We start from the raw sequence: 20,303 nt of genomic DNA on the forward strand, positions 1-20,303 counted from the left end.
TCATAAGTATCTTATCAGAAAAAAGCATACCTTTATCGCATATTGTTAGTGAGTACTGTAGCTTCAGAAGCCGACAGGAAGTATGTCCGTCACTCACTTCCGGAGGTGTCACAGTTAGTGCAGTCCGCCGTCAACGTCAGTAGTTTAATGAAGTGGGATGATCTTATTAAGCATCACACATTATAGAATATCGCAAATTCCTGTCAGTGATGGCGCCGTGAGGTTGAATACAGTGGATGCTGTTTGACAATAGCAGGTGGGTGATTTAACCAACACATTCAATCAATTAATAAAGAGTTAAGGAACGTTAGCTTATGTTTGGAGTCTAATTGATGAATTAAACTAGGCGACAGTGCAGTGTTCGTTTTTCTAAAACAAAGTTTATGTCCGAATTTTAAATTGTGTCCTATGAATGGCTGCTTCATGCATTGAAACTCCAAATTGCTTTGTCATTAAATGAACATGCTAAATAAATTGACGTTGTTTTCTTACCATGCAGCGTCACTGCATATATTAAGCCAGATAATAAAGCATTGCAATTGGACTTGTACAGCAAATTAATATTCGGATGTAACTGTGTTAAGGTGCACAATTTTAGTGAAACTAAATAATCAAACGCCTCAGTAGAGCCCGGAATAACTGTAAAACCGGCCACTTAACTTTACAACATGTATGTTCATATATTACTGCCGACAGTGTTCCTGACAGATTAATTACATGTTAACCAGGTAAAAATGTTACACATCATTGTATAATTCTAATTTTGTGATATATGTTGAACACAAAATCATGTAGAATTAGCAATAAATGGATTCTGAAGACCTGATATTTCGTCATTTGTGGAAGTCTTTTGTGGAGGTGACTGAAAATATAAGTAGCGTTGAGGCACCTATGAATGTCTCTCTTTGTCTGACTCAGGCCGTACATGAGGTGGATACGATGTCTTCAACTTCAGTGGGAATATCAGATTTATCTGACGAGATCCTGCTCTGCATCCTCCGCTATGTTCCAGTGTGTGACCTGTTGATGAATGTAGCAAAAGTGTGCAGCAAGTTTCATACATTGTGCCATGATAAGAGCCTGCTCTCAAACGTCAACTTGTCCGAGGATTACCGGGTAAATCTGCCTTAATAGGAATTCTTTCTGATTTGCTGAAGACTGTATGTATAATCATACAGCTAAAGCTTTTATTGAGCGACACATCATGAAGGGAATTTGCAGAAAGAATTGTTTTTTCCTCCCACAGGCAAATAATCGGTCATTTCGGAATACACTGAAGCAGCTGGCCAATCATGTGCAGTCTCTCAGTCTGAATGGTTGCTACTGGTTGGCTGGGTGTACAGTGGATGTTCTTGCTTGCTGCAGAGGAGTGACACACCTTGATGTCACCGGATGTCGTGTGTCTTCCCTTCGTCTCTCCCGCCTCCTTTCCTCCCTCTCTCTGCTCAGATCACTTGCTTTTGATGTGAAAATTGGCTTCAACTTGGCTGCTCTCACTTCTGAGGCAGTGGATACTCTAAGCCGCCTGTCGGAGCTCAGACAGACGCTAATGACGCCGAGTTATGGTGTAGTGCCATGTTGTGCTCAGCTCCGCAAGTAAGAACTCTATCGAATTACAATCCGAGCCTTATCAAAGTACCAGGGTGACACATTTTAAGTGTGTGGGTTCCCACATTGCAGGCTGATGTTGCAGTTTGACATCTCAGATGTGACCAGAGAAGGTGTTGGTGTTAGCTGTCAGTTAATGGTGGGCCAGAGCAGCGTGCCTCACTACCAACAACTGGAGGAGTTCACTGCCAGGCTAGCTCCAGGAGAGGTGAGTGTGTGATTGTGCTAGTTCATGTCTCCAATGTGCACAGTCCGCAGAACTTTGCAGATAATTGGTCATCTCTTTGTTGATGTTTTTAGGTGAACCAGACACTTCTCCTGCTCTACTTGGCAGTCTTCAGTGTCCACGTGCCTAAACATCTCAGAGTTTTCCTCGTGTCTATTCCTGGCCCAAACCCTGTTCACTGGCCTGCTGCACCATCACTGGCTCAGAGCTTGGGTCAGCGTGGTGACTTGGAGGCCCTACAGCTCCCGCGGTCCTGGCTGGATCCTCTATCTCTCAGCAGGGCTCTGGAGGGAAACAGTCCAAAGCACCTCAGCTTCAGCCGATGCCCCACAATTTGGCCGCAGGTCTTCCAGTCACTGATGGAGGGAGGGGTGAAAGACGCCACGCAGCTGACCAGCCTTAATCTCAGTGGCATCAACCAGGTTCTTTATTCAGACTCCAGAAGTGTGGAGGATCATCTGGCTTCTTGGACAGTTAGTCGGTTAGCAGAGTGCTGTTGCAGTGTTAAACACCTGAACCTGATGCACACACACTACCACCATGAAAATATAACCAGACAAGAGGGGGACTTACACTTGTGTGCCAGTTTGGCCAAATTTCGACATCTTCAGTCTCTCACCCTGCCTGCCTGTGCTCTGTCAGATGGCATAAACACACCCCAGATTTCTATACACCACACATCTCCTTCAGCGTTGTTATTGGGCTTGAAGAAGACTCCACGTGTGGGACTACAGAATTACAAGGCTGATTCAGACCCTTCTCAGTCCGGGGACAGCACCGCAGGGCTCAATCAGCTTTTAGCTTGGTGTCCTCTTTTGGAGACCTTAGAAATCATAGGCCCCGGTTTTATCTCTGTTTTGCCTCGGCTCGAGCCTTGCAGTCGTGCGAGTGTGGAGCCTCGTGGTATGTGTGCATGGGCACGTGGAGTTGGAGATTCACACTTGGCAACACTCGGAGGTTTGACAAGACTACGTTGTTTGACTCTGGCTGGACTACCAGGTGTCCTGAAGGGGACGGGTCTGGTGCAGCTGGCCAAGCAGTGCAAAGACCTTCAGGTGTTATCACTTGCCAACCTGGGATCACTGAAAACGATGAGCTACACCTCTGCACTGCTGGACACTCTTAAACAGTGCACGCAACTGCAGGAACTAAGGTCAGAAGATGCTCTGTATCTTTTACACTACAGTAGAATTTGATCTAAATACCGAAGTAATAGTTTATGTCATTGTTTATGTCATTTAAAATTGTGTAGCATAGAATCTGAGGCTATTTTAGAATTTTTCCATGTTTTCTGACTTAGCTTTTGGTCAGATGTGGAGTTGTTTGGTTGTTGTGTTTTCACTATGATCTATATGAATTCAAACACCAGTTTGTAAATGTTCATCTCTTTATGTACTGAAAGTTTATGTTTGTGTCCAGGTTGGAGCAGCCCTACCTAAACGCCAACACGTCTTTCTTTGAGGCTCTGTCCTGCTGTTCCTGTCTGCAGCGCCTCTGCCTTATCTCACGTAGTGGGACTTTTGACTCAACAGCTACAGAAACCTTCATGGCGCGATGCGGCCATGTTGTCATGTGTCACATGTTCATGGGCGGCACCTTGGTGGCCTGTCGCACGCTGGAAAAAGCTTTGCTAGACAGGTTAGTTTTTGCACTTGAAGAACCAAAATGTTGCTAAAAGACAAGCGATGTTGCAAAATGTTGTCTTTTTCTGTTAGATTTTCAGAGGCTCGTCCAGCTTTGAGTGTGGTCATCTATCCATTACAGCACGAAGACCTCCCTTCGGTCATCAGAGGCATTCCGCTAACACTGCTAGACCGGCTAACTTTGTTCCAGAGTCACGTCGCACAACCACCACATTTGTCACCATTGTGACATCGGCACAAATCTTAAGCGTGATTGGTGCTCAGCAATTAAGGTGCTTTTTTTTTCAAAACCACAAATATATATAATGTTGAATGGAAGATTGGTGTTTCCTGGACAGTTCGCATTAGGTGCCATCTGGCTCTTAGCTCCCAAAAATGTATGATATCAATCAGTTGCATTTAAAATGTGCCAAAATATGTTGTGTGACATGTATCATACTGTGATGTAATAAACTCCATGTAGATTCATTTTTAATTCTTGGCTGTATAATCTTCACACTTTGAAATCACACTGTATTTTGTTATGATCAAAATATTTTTTAAATACTTATACAGTATTTTCCAACAAGTAAAATTGACAAAACACCAAACCATCAAAAACTGCTAGAGAAATACAGTCATTCTTTCATGGCCATGATTAACATGTAATAAGGTCAGCTTTTCATACACTTGCTACAGAAAATGTATTGTTAATAAATCAAATGCATTTTTAAGTGTTTCTCACGAGGATAGTTGGTTACAAAAGTAGGACAATATTTCGACCAAAATAAAGGCTTTCTTTGTGATTACATATTCTGGAATCTTTGTGGGTTCATACATGTAAGATGAAAAAAAAATCGACCTGTCTTATCCCTGAGTATTGTCATACTTTCACCTTAAGTAAAATTTCCACGGTCAAAATTAAAGGACTCATCCACGCTGACTTCTGTGACCGGGGACGACTTTCTCAGTTGCACAGTCCCGCTAATGTATCGACGATGTAGTCGTTCAGACATAGACGTGCAATACAGAGTAATTACAACTTATTCCACAATATATCGAATCCAGAAATGAATAATAAAGGATTAAAGCACCACCTACGTCCCAATTATCCGAAGAAGCGATTGGGTCGAAGTTCTTTATTGCATTGATCATAATCTACTATTCAGGTCTTGATCGTTTACTTGCTTCTTTTACACATGGCGGCGTCAGCGTGAGTAGGGTACACCAAAACACAATAATTGGCATTTTTGACAAACTTAAGACGAAAAAAATGTTAACCTCAGTCGTCTCTTCGTGTGTACGAAACAGAGGGACAGTTTCAGCACCGAGTATTATGTTGGCCCTGCCTTGGTCGGTTAGAAAAAGCTCACACAGTACCGCAAATCTTGTCCGGATAGCATTTTTTTCACAACAACAGACATCCAGGCTCCTCACAGCAAATCTATGGCGTTTCCCAAGCGGTTTTACAGCCAAATCTCTGTCCCTTTCCACCGCTGCCCTCGGGGGCAACGTTCCGGACCCTTCAGATTCCCGTGACCTGCCAGATCGGGAGAATTTTGGCTCTCTCTCAGTTGACATGTCCTCCAGAAAGTGGTTCAGGAAAACCAGCCCCGATGTTCACGAACTGCGATACCGACAGGAGGAGGATAAGGAACAGGAAGATCAGGTGAAACCTCACAGGAGACCTGGGAGAAGAAACACAGCATACTGGTACTTCTTACAGTGCAAACAACTGATTAAGGAGAACAAGGTCTGGACATTTATCTGACGTATCACGTCCGATTTTGTTTTTCTCTATTTAATTGTTGGTTTTGTTGTCTGACAGCTGCAGGAGGCTTTGGACATGTTCAGCAGAGACATGCTGCAGGCGGAGAGGCTGCAGCCGGAGGAGTTTAACTATTCTGTCCTGATAGGCGGCTGTGGGCGAGCTGGACAACTCAAGCAGGCCTTTAAACTTTACAATGACGTAGGTACATATGATTTATGGCTACATCTACACTGCACATGTGCAATCTCCACCGCTCTGCTAAATATGCTTTAAATGGATTTTGCAAACAGTATATGAATTACAAACAGTATATATTGCAGTGTAAAAGTCGTGCAGGTGTAGCTTCTAGAGAAATAGTTATGGTGATGTCTAAAAACTAACAACTCAGTAGAATTATTACTAGTTTTAGCTTCAATTGTATATATTTTAGCAAACAATAATTAGATTTATATATTCATAGAGTGATTTGAACTTTTCAAACCACACATTTAAGTTGCTGTCATTGTGCATCTTGCAGTTAAAGAAACGGGGTCTGGAGGCCACAGATGCGACCTACACAGCACTTTTTAACGCGTGTGCCGAGTCGCCATCCAAAGAAGCTGGTCTCGAGCAAGCCTTGAAGTTGGAGCAGGAACTGCGTCGCAAAAATTACCCACTCAGCACGATCACGTACCACGCCCTTCTCAAGACACATGCCTTGACCAACCACCTCCACGCCTGCATTCACACGCTCAGAGTATGCTGCTCACTGACATTTAAGTGAAGTTATGGATGAGGGAGAGATTTTCACCTGAATGGTGGCAGATTTATGATTCCTGGTGAGTTTTTTTGTGTGTGTGTGTTTGATAGGAGATGCTACAGAACGGCCATGTTGTAACTCAGAAGACGTTTCACTTCCTGCTGATGGCCTGTGTGAACGATAAAGATGCAGGATTCAGACTGGCCTTACAGGTACGCACACAATGGCTTTATAGTTATGCATCTTTATGCAGTCACATGCATGTAGCCCCGCTGATATGGTAGCGGTATTTCCTTTATCATGATGAGGCATAAACGGCAACTGGGAAATATTCAGCCTGTTAGTTTAGCAATTTTTTAACTTTTACCATCCTTGTTCTTCACAACCCCTTAATGTAATTTTGTTTCAGGTTTGGAGACAGATGTTGAATTCGGGGATTCTTCCGGATTCAAAAAACTACAACCTGCTTTTGCGAACCGCAAGGGACTGTGGGATTGGTGACCCTGCCCTGGCCACAAACCTGCTCCTCAGGCCTGCGCAGCAGTCTGAGAGGGGAAATCTGTCGGCTTCAGGAAGCAAAAATGCGATAGACATTGACCTTCTGGAGAGGCAATTGTTCATCCAGGCCGATCATCTCAGTGAGTGTAATCAGGACGGTAGAGACACAGAGGAGGACTCCCTCAGGAAGCAGGACATGACACAGCTGATACCAGTCAGACAAAGTGCTCCAGTGCCTGTTAATCCAGCTGATGGCGCCGGCCTGAACCTGCTGGACATATTTGAGGATAAGGTGGGTGGTGTGATCTCCCTCGGCTCTGTTGACGGAGTATCAGACAGACTTGCGCTCATTGGAGGACCTAAAGGTTTCCTGGACAAGATGGAAGCTAACAAACTCAGTCCCGACCTTCGAACTCTGACTCTGCTAGCTGACATGATGGAGCCGGGCTACACATCTTTGAAAATGCTGCTGAAAGTGGCCAAGAAACAGAAAATAAAGCTTGATGTTCCCTTTTTTAACTCTGCGATTCGCACTGCAGTTAGAAGTGGTGACCCGGAGGGGGCAAAGGTAAGTTTTCTACATTTTGAAGATTTCAACACTGTTGCTGGGTGTGAATGGGTGAAATATACATTGATGTCATTGTGATGATTTCTTTTCTCAGGCTGTGTTGAGTGTGATGAAACAGCGCAACGTCAGTGTGAACGTGCAGACATTTGGCTGTCTGGCATTAGGTTGTGAGCGACAGAAAGATGGTCTGCAGCTGCTAAAAGACATGGAGGTAATGTATCACACATCTAAACTATTTCTCGCAGCACAGGATGGACAGTTGGTAAAATAGATCATCACAGACTTTTAAATTTTAATTTTCACGATAGTAACAGTTACATTTAAAATGTTAACTCTTGATGTTTTCACAGGCTGCAGGAGTCAGACCTAACAGCCATGTGTTCTCCGCTCTTATTGGACGAGCGGCTAAAAGACTGGATTATGTCTACCTCAAAACAATCCTCAAGACCATGAAAAGCATGGAGGTTTGGCCCACCGAACTCATCATTCAACAGCTGGAATTTGCTGCCCAATATCCTCTCAGTTACAACCAGGTAGGTCTCTTCCTGAAACATAAAATCTAATTGGAAACTCTGAAGGTTTAAATGAACCACAGCTGCACCAAGCTGACAGTGCTATAACATGCTAATATAGACTATGACAACAACTTTTCAGATTTAGAGCTGGTGTCAAGAAACATCCGTATGCATGAAATAATTTGTCTTGTTATTTTCACTTTATTGACTTTTGACATTGAATAATTAACTATTACTTCCATAATGTGCTGCCTTTTGTACATTTTTGGGCATTTTAGCAAGGTCTATTCTTCTATTACTGCAGTACAAGTCCAGAAACAACTATCTGGTCCACATTGATGGTTTCCGTGGCTACTACCACCAGTGGCTGAAGGAGATGCCTGCTGTCAGCAAAGAGGATGAGCAGGTGCAGCTGAAGATGGAGACCGATTCTGCACTTGTGAAAACAGATGCTGCAGATGGACTGACTGAATCCCAGAGAAGACAGGCAGCAGCAGCCAGGAGAGTTAAAGTTCACATCAAGAGCAAGAATAGCACCAGTGACCGATCAGCTTGATCCTGAAAAAAAATATTTCGTCTCAGTTGTCTCAACTCTCTGAATGTATATGGACTTTTTACTGTAAATTAAATAGATTGAAAGATTCTGTACAGTCTACTGTATATTTTAGATAGTAAAAAATACTGGCACAAGTTCTAAAAAACACAGAGAAAGTAATCGGCATTACTTGAGGAATAAAACAATACAAGATATTTTTTGCACATTCTTTAGTGGATATTTCAACTATAAAATAGGAATTGTATTATATAGAATTGTTACTGTATATAGAATCTCATTTTAAAGCCTTTCGATATATATGAACATTCAAATAAGCAACACAGAATCTGCTTATCAACCCTAACACTAACCCTATCAATCAAAGAAGTATTGTAAAGAAATTCTAGAAGAAAGTTAGACGTTACTATTTTCTACGTCCACTAAGGGGCGCTAGCAGGATGAATATCCCTAATGAGGAAAGCGGCGAAGAAGACACAACATCCGGTTACGTATAGTAAAGACCAACGGCGCCAAAAACAATTCATTTACCTGCTTTAGACAAGACAGTAAAGGTAAGAAATGTCATGTTATCCTCGTTACTTTTATTGTATTTCAATCAACTTTTGAGCAATGAATTCTTCAATATCAAAACCTTTACCGTCCTACTTTCTGTCGTGGTGAAAGCTAGAAATCGTCTGAAATAGCAAATCAAGCGTTTGGTTTATACTCGCATAAGATGGCAGTTCTCTTACTCCTGATCTATGGAGCGAAGGCCTTAATAAATCAATCAATAAATCAATCAATCTTTATTTATATAGCGTCTGTTACACTCAAAATTGTTTCTAGGCGCTTTACAGAATCCCAGGGCCTGACCCCCAACAAGCAACAGTGGCAAGGAAAAACCCCTTTAACAGGAATAAACCTTGAGCAGGACCAGGCGCATATAGGGGGACCCTCCTGCTGATGGCCGGCTGGGTAGAGAGAGAGGAGAAGTGGCAGGACAGATATAGGCGAGAATAGGCAATGATCATAGAAATATATCAATTATAGTAAACTGCCGGTAGAGTTGAGTGGGTCAGCGGGGTCGGAGGTCAGTAGGTCAGCATACAACTACTGTAGATGAATACAGAGAGGGGTTGGGGGGGGAGCAGAGAAACTACACAAGATACTGTATAACATCATCACTGATCTACTCGGAGAGGACCCATGACCCAGCAGGGTGACGGAGGTCTTTCAGGTGATCATGATTCTGGATCCCAGCAGCCTCGACCCATAGCAGCATAACAAAAATAGTAACCTAATAATTAGAGGACCCTCTAAGTATGATAATTTGTCTGTCTGGGATAATAACTGGAACTACAGAATTAGTGATAATAAGCTTTTTCAAAGAGGAAGGCCTCAACCATAAAAAGCCACTGTGAAGCCTGTATGATACATTTACACTGATAGTCTTTATTTTATGCATTAGGCCTCTAATGGGTACAACAGCAAACGATATAGAAGTCATCATCCTCAGCGATGATGAAGATGAAGCCCCTGAAAATGACGTAGCGTGTGATGAATCCTCAGTTTACATCGTGGAGCCAGAAGACAGTAGAGAGACTGGTAACATTTGGATTTACTCTAGTCACCCACCGGTGTCTGTTGTGTTATTATCACATTGTAAACACTGACCTGTGTTTCAGACACTGCTTTAACTCCCAGCACGTTGGAAGAAGACCTGGTGGTCACATTCTCCCGTCGTGCTGAGGTGTTGCCTCACGCACGCTACGACTGCCCCATTCATCCTTTTACGTAAGAATATTGCCAAACACACCTTTTACAGAAAAAGAAACAGTCCATTTAATAAGTCTTCTGGGCTGTTGTTCAGTGCTGAAGATCGTGCCACTGATGCCCCCTTGGCTGGTAATCAGCTCATTTGTGATCAGTGCTTCTGCTACATCTGTGACAAGCTGGCATCATCAGTATGTGATCAGTCACTTCGATGTCCCCAAAAGAATCAGTTCATTTGATTATTTTTTTAAACCCTCAGTGCTGTATTAACGTTGTTGTGTATCCCCCAGTGTGTATTGTGGTGTCAGGGTGGCATCTGCCACTGCAACAGCCACAAGAGAAGCACCTACTGGAGCAACCTCAGGGACAGCACGGTGCTGGGAGATCTGCAGGCTTTCAACCTCACCGTGTCTGAAGTGGACGAGCATCTGCGTCGTGCAGGTACCCTACAGTATTATGGAGCCTCCAGGGGCATCTTGCCCACATCATGAAGGCTGTTGTTGCATGTTTAAATTTGCCTTGATCTTTTGTAGAGAAAATGCTGCTGATCTTCAAAAAAGAGGCATTTGTACAGTTTTCTATATTCCTGAGGGGACAGTCGCTGATGGAATATGGACCAAACGCTCAACATCAAAAACGCCTTATTCACGAGTGAGTGACGAGTTCGATGACTCCGGGTCTCAAGGTTACGCGATGCCATTTTTCACCAAACCTTCCTGTCATGCAGCTACACACCCGTGTATGAACTTGTGTCATCATTCCTCTATGAAGCTGATAAACAGAATGACAGAGCTGCCGCCATCTTGAGACTCGGAGCCGCAGAGGTGTTTATCCGACATGTCAACTGTCTGGGGTACGCAAACACAATACGTAGAATGTCTAATTAATGTCTAATGTCTAATTAATGTCTTTTTGTGTTTTACAGTAGTCTGATGTTACCGTCCCCCATGGCTGATGTTAATAAAGCCAAGGCGTGCTTACTTCATAGGTAAACGTACAGGCGTCAGAAATCTTGTGTCTTGTTGCTTTGATTTGTACTTTCATGAGCACCTTTTTATTTCCAGGGTCATATCGTCGCTGCAGAGGCAGCTGGTGATGGCCGATTTCACCCCAGAGTTCAGACAAAAAATACAGGATTTTTACAGGCGGTTTCCTTTACCTATTGAGCTGAAGAACTTCAGGAACAGGTATGTGTTTATCTGTGTGTCAGAGGAACAGCTTTTGCTTCAGTGTCACTTTGTTCACAAGGGTTAAAAATTTATGATTAATATTACTTTATTATCTTATATATGGTAACCTTATTATCCCCAGTGAGGAAATCCATGTGGTCGTACATGTCTGATGTCCAACATATACATGTAGACAGGCCAGAAATACTCACATCACTATTACACTATATAACAAAACAACATAAGAGCAAACACAAACAACAACAGGCAGGCCCCCGGAACAAGCACACGCTCACTTACCCCTTTCTCTCATGCGGGTACACGTGCTTCAGCCCATGTACAAAAAAATTAAAATGTACATCATTTGGAGTCTTTGATTTACAACGTTGCACTCTGGTTGACAGGTCAGTATGAGACTGCAGCATTAACACTTCTTGCGTTGTTTTGGCTTGTGCGATTCAGCCTGTGTGTCCGTCCCTGGACTGATATTTTGCTGGTGTCGGTGCTGAAGGGGCAAAATATTTCGGGCGTCCGAAAAGAAGGGAAAAAGAAGGACGTCCTGGCCGAAGACATGTCTGTCATTTTTCTGAGAAGCGAATTACTGCAGCGACAAAAGAGGTCCAAATAAAAACAACTGCATGAGGCCACATTTGTTCCAACAAGAGCTTCTAAAACCGACCCGCTTGTGTTTGTGCTGTCTGCAGGTACAGGGAGTTGTGTCGATACCTGCGAGTCGTCCAGTCTGCTGAAGCTGCATTGTGAGTGTGCAGATAATTGTGCACGTGTATTACAACAATCATTTTTCATATAGAATTATTCTCACCACAAAAACTGGAATAGAAAGTGACGTTTCCAACTTTTGCTGATTGGAATGTTCAATCTTTCTTCCCCAGCAGCCTCCAGCAGTTACGGGACCTTATCCCCTTCTTCATGTGTTTGGCGGGGGACTTCTCATCCGCTCTGATAGGTTTCCTCCCAGCAGTGAATGCCCCAGCTTCCCGCTTCACTCCGCAACTCTTCCTAATTTATTTTTATATCTTTAAATCGGCAACGGCGCCACAGTGCATCATCGCCAGTCATCCTTTTCACCTCTGCCGCTCTGATGCAGTGTGGGAGCCTATTAAAGGTCCCTGAGTTTATCGTTTGTGGGTTTTTTTTAAATCCAAATGCAGATTTTATGTTAAAGGTGAAACTCTCTGCAGGTGCTGTCCCTCTGAAGCGTGAATTGTTGGTGAAGTTTTCCCTCAAGGTTCACAGATGCTGCCCTGCTGTCTACGCTGATGTAGGTGGATGTTAAGTCGCTGAATCCTGAAGGGTTTAGAAGCCTTTACTGCGTGCATCCAGATCAGCATGTTTTGTTGTACTGATTGCGTAACTGCGCTTCAGTCGCAGTGTTGGACCAGTTTACTCACAGTGGTCAACAGCCTGGGTGCCTCAGGCATTGCTCTCCCAGCCCCCAGCCCAAAGTTCCTGCTCGTATGTACCTGTTCAAGGCTTGAAATTCAAATCTTTTATTTTCATAACTTACCGTCGTTTTAATTCCCTCTCTTGACTGTATTTAAGGAAGCCAAGGATTCTGTGAATGCAATCCTGCTCGAGCAGATCCAGCTACACATACAGATCCCACGGACCTTTCTGGAGGTACACCCATTGTGGTCTTCTTATACAGTTTCAAATCTAAAGCTCTATTTTTGTTTACAGGAGTACCCAGATCAGGCCTTGCTGCTGTTGGTTACGGGAGCATTAGGGTTTAGAATCGTAGAGTTTCCTCTCAGACCAGTTCTTCCTGTGCTCAGTACATTTCAGGTTTGTCCCCTGCTCCTTTAGCACGTCACGGTGTCTGAATGATATCGCATTAGATGAATATTTTGGATTTTGTCTAGTAACATTTCTGCCTTTAAGGGGAACTTGTGGGCTCTTCAGTGGCTGTGGGGGGACCTGCCATTTGGAGCAGAGCGTCTGGGCTCCTTCTTGCAGGACGTCAGACAGGAACTCAAAATCACCAAAGGTGAGTAAATGCTCTTTATTGTACATTCAGCCCTCCATTTTCAGTGCAAAATATTCACATGGTTCAAGTACAACACACCATAAACCTGTAGCAAATATAACAAGATTTGTTGAATTGTGGGCATCTAGTGGAAATATGTGAAATGCACATCATTATTGTGAGCCTGCAGCACGTCTTTACCGCCATCTAGCGGCGAAGATGGAGGATTACAGTAACAGAAAGCCCTTCTGCCCAGCCAGCCAACAAATGCATAATGAATCCACTTGTATTAAAATGTATAGATAGTGGAGCAACATGCAGATAATCTTTGGAACAGAAATTATTTCATCTTGGCTACACATGGTATACCCCTGGATGAGTTGCTGGTTCATTGCAAGGCCCTATGTGAGCATTTGGGGTTTGCTCATGGGTGCTTTATGTGGTGTTCTGCACCTTCACCCCTTACTGGAAGACCTTTGTTTTGTCTGCACTGGGGCTTGAACCAAGAACACTCTGCTTCTCGGCCCAGTTGCCATCAGACTGAGCTACCACCACCAGTAACATGTTTTTACAAACCATTGTCGATGTAAAGCAACCATTCAGCGTCACATGTCTCCTTCTTCTCTTGCAGGTGGTGAATGTTTTTTGCAGTTTCTTAATTCCCTTTTGCACCGCCGGCCTTAGAAAAACTTCCAGGACCAGTGATTCGTACTTGACTAAGGAAGGCTCACATGTCGTGAGTGTGTTAAAGAACCTTTCATGTCGGGCAGTCCAGTACCTGTTGAAATCTCTGAACTATTACAGTTACAATTGTAATTTAAAACAGCTGTTTGACTTCAGGACCTTTGAAGTTTGGAACACAACAGCAAAACGGTTTATGACAGAACTGTGTTATTGTTTGCACATGTTTGGGAGACTTCTTTTTTAGGTACATTTTACTCTAAAAGGTTTGTTTTACCAGTAATATATCCATCTGTTAATGAGTTCTAACATATTTCCTGTGAAGATTAGATGATTCAAACAGCTGCATCTGGTTAGTTTTTATTAAAAGCAGTCTTAACTGGCGCCAGCTGCCAGACATTCATCATAGTTCCTAATGAACGTCTAACAGGATGTTAATCGCTGTTGTCGGCATGGTTATTTCTTCCTGCAGGGCTGCTTTGCGTCTCCCATTAATGGCTTCTTTTGCACAAATGACCGCACAGTAAGTTTTACCTCAGCTAATTGGTGCCTGTGTTGTTAAAGCCAGTAATTAATTTTCTTTTAATTGAGTTTTAATGACTCTTTGGTGGTTGCAGCTGGGTCTGATCTCACCAACGTGCCTTGGAATCATGCGATGCTTGCCGATGGCGGTGGTGGTAACGAGGACGGATTTTTTTGGGGGGGTTGTTTTGGACAGACATCAGGATTTACCTGGACGGACCAGGTGTTGATGTCAGCAGAGTTGATTTCTTTTTACTGTTTTGCCTCAACTGTCTAAACTAACATGTATAAATATATGCATAAAATTACCATTTTATTTGCATTACAGTTTTTTAAAAGGGGACAATAAACCACTTTGAATGGCATTCTGTAGTTTTGCTTCATTTAGAATCTGACTGTAAACGACTGACTTTCAAATCAAATACACAAATTCTGAATGTAAACTAAATGCAGGAGTGTAAAACCAGGGAAAACGGTACCATGAAGACCTAAATATTCACCGTCACCATCCGTATCAATGATGGCAAAGACACAGATTGAAAACCTGAGTAGTTTTCTGCTCATATTTTACTTGTTTGCATAGTTGGTATAAAGAGAAGTAGCTCAGCTGTTTCTGCCCCCTGTCCCGTATCAGGACCCTTCACCTCTCAGGATGGGATGTTGGTTGTGACCTCCATGACCTGAGCCAGGAGACGGACTCACAAGAGGGAGCGCTAACTAGACCAACAGTTTTATTTCTTTACAATCTCAAATTACCAGGACTGATTCTGCCAGACGTGCTGGCTAAACCTGGAGGTTACGATATGTCCTCATTAGAGTTGCTCTTTCAGAAGCACCCGAGCTTCAGGCTCTGGACGGACGTCTCCCATCCTAACCTCTAAACTCCAAGTTTCAGACAGCAACCTCCACTATGAAATCTTTCATACTATGTAGAACAGCAGCATGAGTACCAGTTATCTACTGGTGCAAAAGCAACTTAAGTTACCTGTGCAGGTAAAATGGCTGCTTCCTTGTGCTTCGACGTGTCCACAGCAACAGATCTAGCGTGGTCACGTTCCCTGAGTATTCCTGTGCAGCTGTCTCGAGCTGTAGGAGAACCTTAGAAACGGTGGCCCACGTCCCGCGTGGTGCTGCTTGATGAGGTCGGACAGGAAGTGCATCACGCTCACGTCGTCGCCGCAGTAACCTCGCGCCAGCAGGAAGTGATCCCCCAGAGCGGAGCCCTCTCCCCCGGCGGTGTTCAGGCGCTGCAGGTCGCGGCAGAAAGTGTACAGCAGCGCCTGATTGGTCAGCGCGGTCAGGCCGCTCTCCAGGTGCAGCAGGTAGGTGATGCCGCGCTGGATTCTGGCCTGAGGGTTGGCGAACCTGTTGATTAGAGAACCGGAGTACGATGGGCTGTGGAGCGTCCTCTGGTCCAGGTCCAGCAGCGCCAAGTACCGACTGTAGCGGGTCAGAGAGTGGAGAATACTGGCAGACGACGAGGAGGATGTTCTGATTTAAAAAAGATCGGATTAATACAGAAGTGTGTTTTGGTCTTCTAATGAAAGAAACATGAAGACACACCTGTGTATGCCTATCAGTCTCCAGGTGAGCAGGTCCGTCACCTGAAGCGGCGAGCTCAGACATGCCATCACGGCGTTGCCATCGGGCCCGGGAGCGGGCAGGAAGAGACTCAGACCATCCACCAGGTTCCTGATCATATTCTCCTCCCCTCCGATGACAACTAACGGCCGACCGCTCAGGAGGCAGAACAATGCATGCTGGGAGAACGAGTTCTGTCTGAGGAACCTGAGGGCGCGCACCGCCGCCCTCCTCCTCTTCCTCCTATCAGAGACGAGCGAGCTGCTGTGGGACGTACTGGATGGGAGAGGGTGGGTCCGAGGAGCCGGTGAAGCTGGTGCGGTCGGAGGCTTCGTCGACGCTCAGCTGGCTGAGAGGGATGATGGGGGGGGTCCAGCGCTCGGCCTCGGCAGAGTTCACACGGACGTCGGGCGTCGAAGAGCCCGTCTGATGACCTTCAGGCAACTGGAGCCTCGACTTCAGAGCTGCGCCTGGAAGACGTAGGAGGCAACATTGCTTCCAACATCAGCAAAATGAGCAACAAGCTTCCACAGGAAGCCAGAAGTGATGATTAATCGCTACCTCGCCATATTTTGGACAGCCTCGTGGTTGCGTCTTCCTGAACCCGGCTGCTCTCTGCACGCGTGACGATTTGCTCCCCTTTCAGGACGTCACCATTAGCAGGTGCCGGCTCCGGAGGCTCGTGCGTGTCGAGACGATCGTTGCTTCCATCATCGTCGCCGGGGTCTGTCGCGTCCGGCGCCCCCTCTGCGTGCACTCTCGGCCCCTCCTCTTCACTCTCCTGGCCGAGGTGCTGCTCCGCCTCTTCCTCCCTGATGGCTGTGAGGTCATCAGGGAAGATGGACTCGGTGGTGCTCAGTACCTCGATGCTGTCCTCGCTGTTTTCTCTTCTGGCGTACACTCGCACGCGTCTGACGCCGCCGTCCGCGGCAGGTCGCCTGTGCGAGGCGTCCGCCGTCCCGGCTGGAGTTTCTGTGGAGGACAGAGGAGACCTTAACTCACCTTTTTATGGAGAAGTTTGCCCTCTGAGAGGTCCAGCTCCTCCTCTGTAACCCTGAGGTACCTCTGCTGCTTGATGTGGCTACAACCTGCTGCATCCTGTAAGACTTCTCAGTCCCCAGCACCTCGATACTGTCGCTGCTGCTGACACTGCTGGCCATCTCCATGGCGACACTGTGCACAGGGCTGAGTCTCGCTACTTCTCCTGCCTCCAGTTTGATGGGGATCTCCTCCACACAAGAGAGGAACGATTCCAGACTCATCGGGTCCGACTGAAAGAGGTCGGCGCCGCTCTTCGTCCCCATCTCCGCCTCGGTGGTCTGTAGCTCGCCTTCGTCCTCTGGGCACAGTTCAAACAGGAAGTTGACCAGGCTGAGTTTTCTGGACAACGCGCGCGTGACGTGGGCGGTTCGCAGTACGCTCCTGTCACCGCGGAGGCGCCCAAGGGTGTCGGCGAGCTGCTCCATCATCAGTGACAGGAAGTAGGAGTTGCACAGCTCATGCAGATGCTTCAGGCGGTGCCCGGACTTCCAGGAGGTGGAGACAGAGCTTGAGAGAGAGTGACAAGGATCGGGAAACAGCAGCGGATCGGTCAGAGAGTCAGTTGTGTCGTAGGGCAGGAAGTCAGGCTGTTTCAACTTCCTGTTTGGGTAGGAAGTGACCTGGCGGAGCAGCTCTCTGTGATTGGAGATCAAATGCTCCACAGCCTCCAGCTCCTCCCCTTTTCCTGCGGCCGCGGCGGAGCCGTTTTCCACATTCTGATGTTCGGTCTCCTCCAGCAGAGTCAACCTTGTGAACCTGAAAAAGGCAGAAGGTGGAGAGTTTCAGTTTCTACAGGAACCCAGGAGAGAAAAAACAACTTGACCAGAGACGTTTACCCCCTCAGCTTTTTTCTCCTTTAACTTTCACTTCCTACACATATCTGCACTCGTCACCACGGTTACACGTAAATATCCTGCCTTCTCAGGATCTGTGGACGTTCTTGTGACTGAAGCTCAAGCTACTGGTCTTGGTGGGATATATTTGTCTCTTCTGTTCCGTCACCTGTGTTAAACACACACTTCTCTTTGTTCGGTGACGCAGACAGAAAATAGTTCCTCTGTGAAACTGATAGTTTGTCCCCGTTTTCTCGAATCCGGGACTCGATGGATCATATCTCCGAATCCTTTTTAAAGCCACGATCCACAACTTCTGAGACGGCACCAACAGATTTATGGACAACGGAGACCAAACTTACTCGAGTTCATGTAGTTTTCTCTGTAGCTCCAGAGAAAACGCTTGTCTGTTCCCCGTCTTCAGGCTGTCGGACGCCTGAGAGAAGCAGCTCGAAAGTTCGCCGAAGTTCTCCATCAGCTTCATCTGGTCCGAGCACACGTACGCCACGCAGAACGGGCGCACCATGCCACGGGCCTCCAGGTCATACAGGGTCATGTGGTGTACGTACGCGAAGGCGTCCTCCGCCGAGTCTCCCAGGATCACCCGAGAGTCTTCGCTGAAATTGAGACGCGGCCCGGGGGACGCAGGGGGGACGGGGGTGGGGCCGGACGCCTGGTAGTCCACGGACATGAGGCGAACGGAGAAGTGGTTGAGGTCAAAAGATCCGACGACTCTGGGGTCATCTGGGATGGTCAGGACGGGCTTGGGTCCCACCTGCAAGTGCCATAATATCACTCAAACCTTAGTAACCAAAATGATAGAAAATATCTGCAGAATGAGAACCAATCATTTGCAGGAAATATTTAAACATCTTTTCATGTAGGGCAGTCCAACACCTGTTAAAATCTCTAATCTATTACATTTACAATTTTAATTTCAATTATTTTAAGCTAAGACAAAAACAGGACCTTTGTTTGCACATATAAAGGGTAATGGGAAAGGTACATTTTACTCTAAAAAGTTTGTTTTTCCAGTAATATTCCGATCTCTTAATGAGTTCCAACATATTTCCTGTGAACAGATGGTTCAAACAGCTGCAACTGGTTAGTTTTTACTAAAAGGAGTCTTAACTGGCGCCAGCTGCCAGACATTAATCATAGTGCTTAATGAACGTCTAACAGGGTGTTAATGGCTGTTCCCACGAGTTTTCTGCACCGGTTTCTTTAGTTGAAACCGGAAAAAAAAGTCACAAAAAATAAATATTAAAATGACACGAATAAACGGGGTTTTTTTTTTTTGTTTTTAAATCTGATTCTGGTAAAATAATAAGGAAAGTCATGTAAATAAATCACTCTAAAACCCCACCCGAGTACCGCAGCAGCTAAAAGTCCATCACCTGTTCGGAGAACTCGGCCACCAGTATGAAGTCTCTGGCAAACTGGGCGGAGGAGCTCCAGGGCTGGGATGGGGGGAGAAGAGGGACCGACAGCTCCTCGGGGAGACTCTGCGCCTCATCCTCCTCTCCCTCTCCAAACCCCTCAGCGCCGGTGAAGGCCAGCAGGTCCGGTGACCCGATCATCTTGGAGCCCTGGGGGGGCGGAGGGGCTTCGGACTACACCTCCTCTGCGGAGGCGAACATCGCCGGTGCCGCCGCCCGGACTGTCGGCCGCCCGCCCCCCGGCCTCGGTTCTCTCCGTGAGTCAGCTGTTTACTGACAGGACGCCGCAACAACGTGCAGAGTTGCAAAGTTTTTCCGTTGACGCTCAAAAGTTCATAGTTTGGAGCGTCAGGAAAGACGATTCCGACCCCTTGGGACCGACTCCGACAGCCGCATAAACAAGCTGCGGACCTGATCCGAGAAACGAAAGTTCCCTGCGGGCAGCAGTCACAAGGTTGACCAACCTTTGTCCCGGGATTTGTGTTCCTCTTTTTGAAAAAGAAAGCCAGATTTGAGCCTCTCACTGGTGTCACGGATACGTGACGGGAAAAGTGTTCTCAGGACACCGACGAGCAGCGGCCATGTGACGGACGATGCGCGAACGACGCGCGCTTCGGTTGCGACAGCGGCGATAGAAGGAAAAAAAATAAAACGTTCAGTTAAGTTCGAATCAGCGCGACTCATTTCCTCTCGCTCTTTCAAAATAAAAGACTCGTTATCCACCAGCTAAAAATACCGTTTTAGGTTCTAAAATGTGTAGGCAGCAAGTACGAGCCAAAAACTTATAAATTATGAGTTACTACGTTGATTAAGCCAGACGGAGACATAAATACGACCGATTTGTTGATGTTAGTAATACTATAATTCGACTAAAGCATGCGGTAACCGGAAGCTGCGGGTAGATTCGTTTTCTGTCCTGAATTCAAGAAAAAACAGCTTTATGTTGAATCCGAAGTGTGAAGTGAACTCAGAAACAGTAAGCACAAGACTATTACTAACCATATCCATAATGGCACAAAACAAGGAATTTCAGGTTTTGGTGGGGTTTTTTTTTGTTTGTTTTTTTTAAAAGTCTGTGTTAATACTGGGAATAATGGGTTTAAATTCATTTGGAAGATGGCAGCTATAAATATTAGAATGTATCTCGTGCTTTTAGAGCCACTTTAAAGGATTATTATTAACCATCATTAAGTCT

The 20,303-nt window shown here is 45.5% G+C and overlaps 4 protein-coding genes across 5 annotated transcripts; 3 read left to right on the plus strand and 1 right to left on the minus strand.

Moving 5' to 3' along the window:
• Window positions 1–103: 103 nt before the first annotated feature.
• Window positions 104–4,267, plus strand: fbxl18 (F-box and leucine-rich repeat protein 18). Its single transcript, XM_003972347.3, has 7 exons — window positions 104–256; window positions 919–1,116; window positions 1,247–1,596; window positions 1,681–1,816; window positions 1,909–2,987; window positions 3,254–3,472; window positions 3,550–4,267. Exons 2-7 carry the CDS (start codon window positions 940–942, stop codon window positions 3,704–3,706), a joined length of 2,118 nt encoding a protein of 705 aa, XP_003972396.1. The 5' UTR covers window positions 104–256; window positions 919–939; the 3' UTR covers window positions 3,707–4,267.
• A 337-nt stretch (window positions 4,268–4,604) lies between these two features.
• Window positions 4,605–8,193, plus strand: ptcd1 (pentatricopeptide repeat domain 1). The gene is made up of 8 exons (XM_011612811.2): window positions 4,605–5,209; window positions 5,285–5,425; window positions 5,745–5,963; window positions 6,077–6,178; window positions 6,376–7,032; window positions 7,127–7,243; window positions 7,383–7,565; window positions 7,852–8,193. The coding sequence occupies exons 1-8, from the start codon at window positions 4,730–4,732 to the stop codon at window positions 8,101–8,103; spliced, it is 2,151 nt and encodes a 716-aa protein (XP_011611113.2). The 5' UTR covers window positions 4,605–4,729; the 3' UTR covers window positions 8,104–8,193.
• A 278-nt stretch (window positions 8,194–8,471) lies between these two features.
• Window positions 8,472–14,577, plus strand: LOC101070229 (uncharacterized). Of its 2 annotated transcripts, none has more exons than XM_011612808.2 (20): window positions 8,472–8,654; window positions 9,551–9,687; window positions 9,768–9,876; window positions 9,953–10,046; window positions 10,146–10,296; window positions 10,389–10,506; window positions 10,583–10,708; window positions 10,781–10,843; window positions 10,920–11,042; window positions 11,487–11,642; window positions 11,729–11,782; window positions 11,918–12,150; window positions 12,227–12,306; window positions 12,411–12,500; window positions 12,588–12,665; window positions 12,726–12,830; window positions 12,927–13,032; window positions 13,643–13,747; window positions 14,165–14,215; window positions 14,310–14,577. In XM_011612808.2, the coding sequence occupies exons 2-18, from the start codon at window positions 9,558–9,560 to the stop codon at window positions 13,693–13,695; spliced, it is 1,869 nt and encodes a 622-aa protein (XP_011611110.2). In that variant the 5' UTR covers window positions 8,472–8,654; window positions 9,551–9,557; the 3' UTR covers window positions 13,696–13,747; window positions 14,165–14,215; window positions 14,310–14,577. The 2 variants fall into 2 exon arrangements, with proteins under 2 accessions (XP_011611110.2, XP_011611111.2); XM_011612809.2 differs by having other exon boundaries at window positions 11,921–12,150.
• On the minus strand, window positions 13,030–20,271 carry smcr8b (Smith-Magenis syndrome chromosome region, candidate 8b). Its single transcript, XM_003972344.3, is given in 7 exon segments — window positions 13,030–15,705; window positions 15,778–16,050; window positions 16,052–16,265; window positions 16,357–16,767; window positions 16,859–17,592; window positions 18,032–18,444; window positions 19,067–20,271. Coding segments are annotated over 7 exon segments (2,670 nt in total). The 5' UTR covers window positions 19,250–20,271; the 3' UTR covers window positions 13,030–15,263.
• Window positions 20,272–20,303: the final 32 nt, after the last annotated feature.

This window comes from Takifugu rubripes, chromosome 17 (genome assembly GCF_901000725.2).
Source record: "Takifugu rubripes chromosome 17, fTakRub1.2, whole genome shotgun sequence".
NCBI lineage: Eukaryota > Metazoa > Chordata > Actinopteri > Tetraodontiformes > Tetraodontidae > Takifugu > Takifugu rubripes.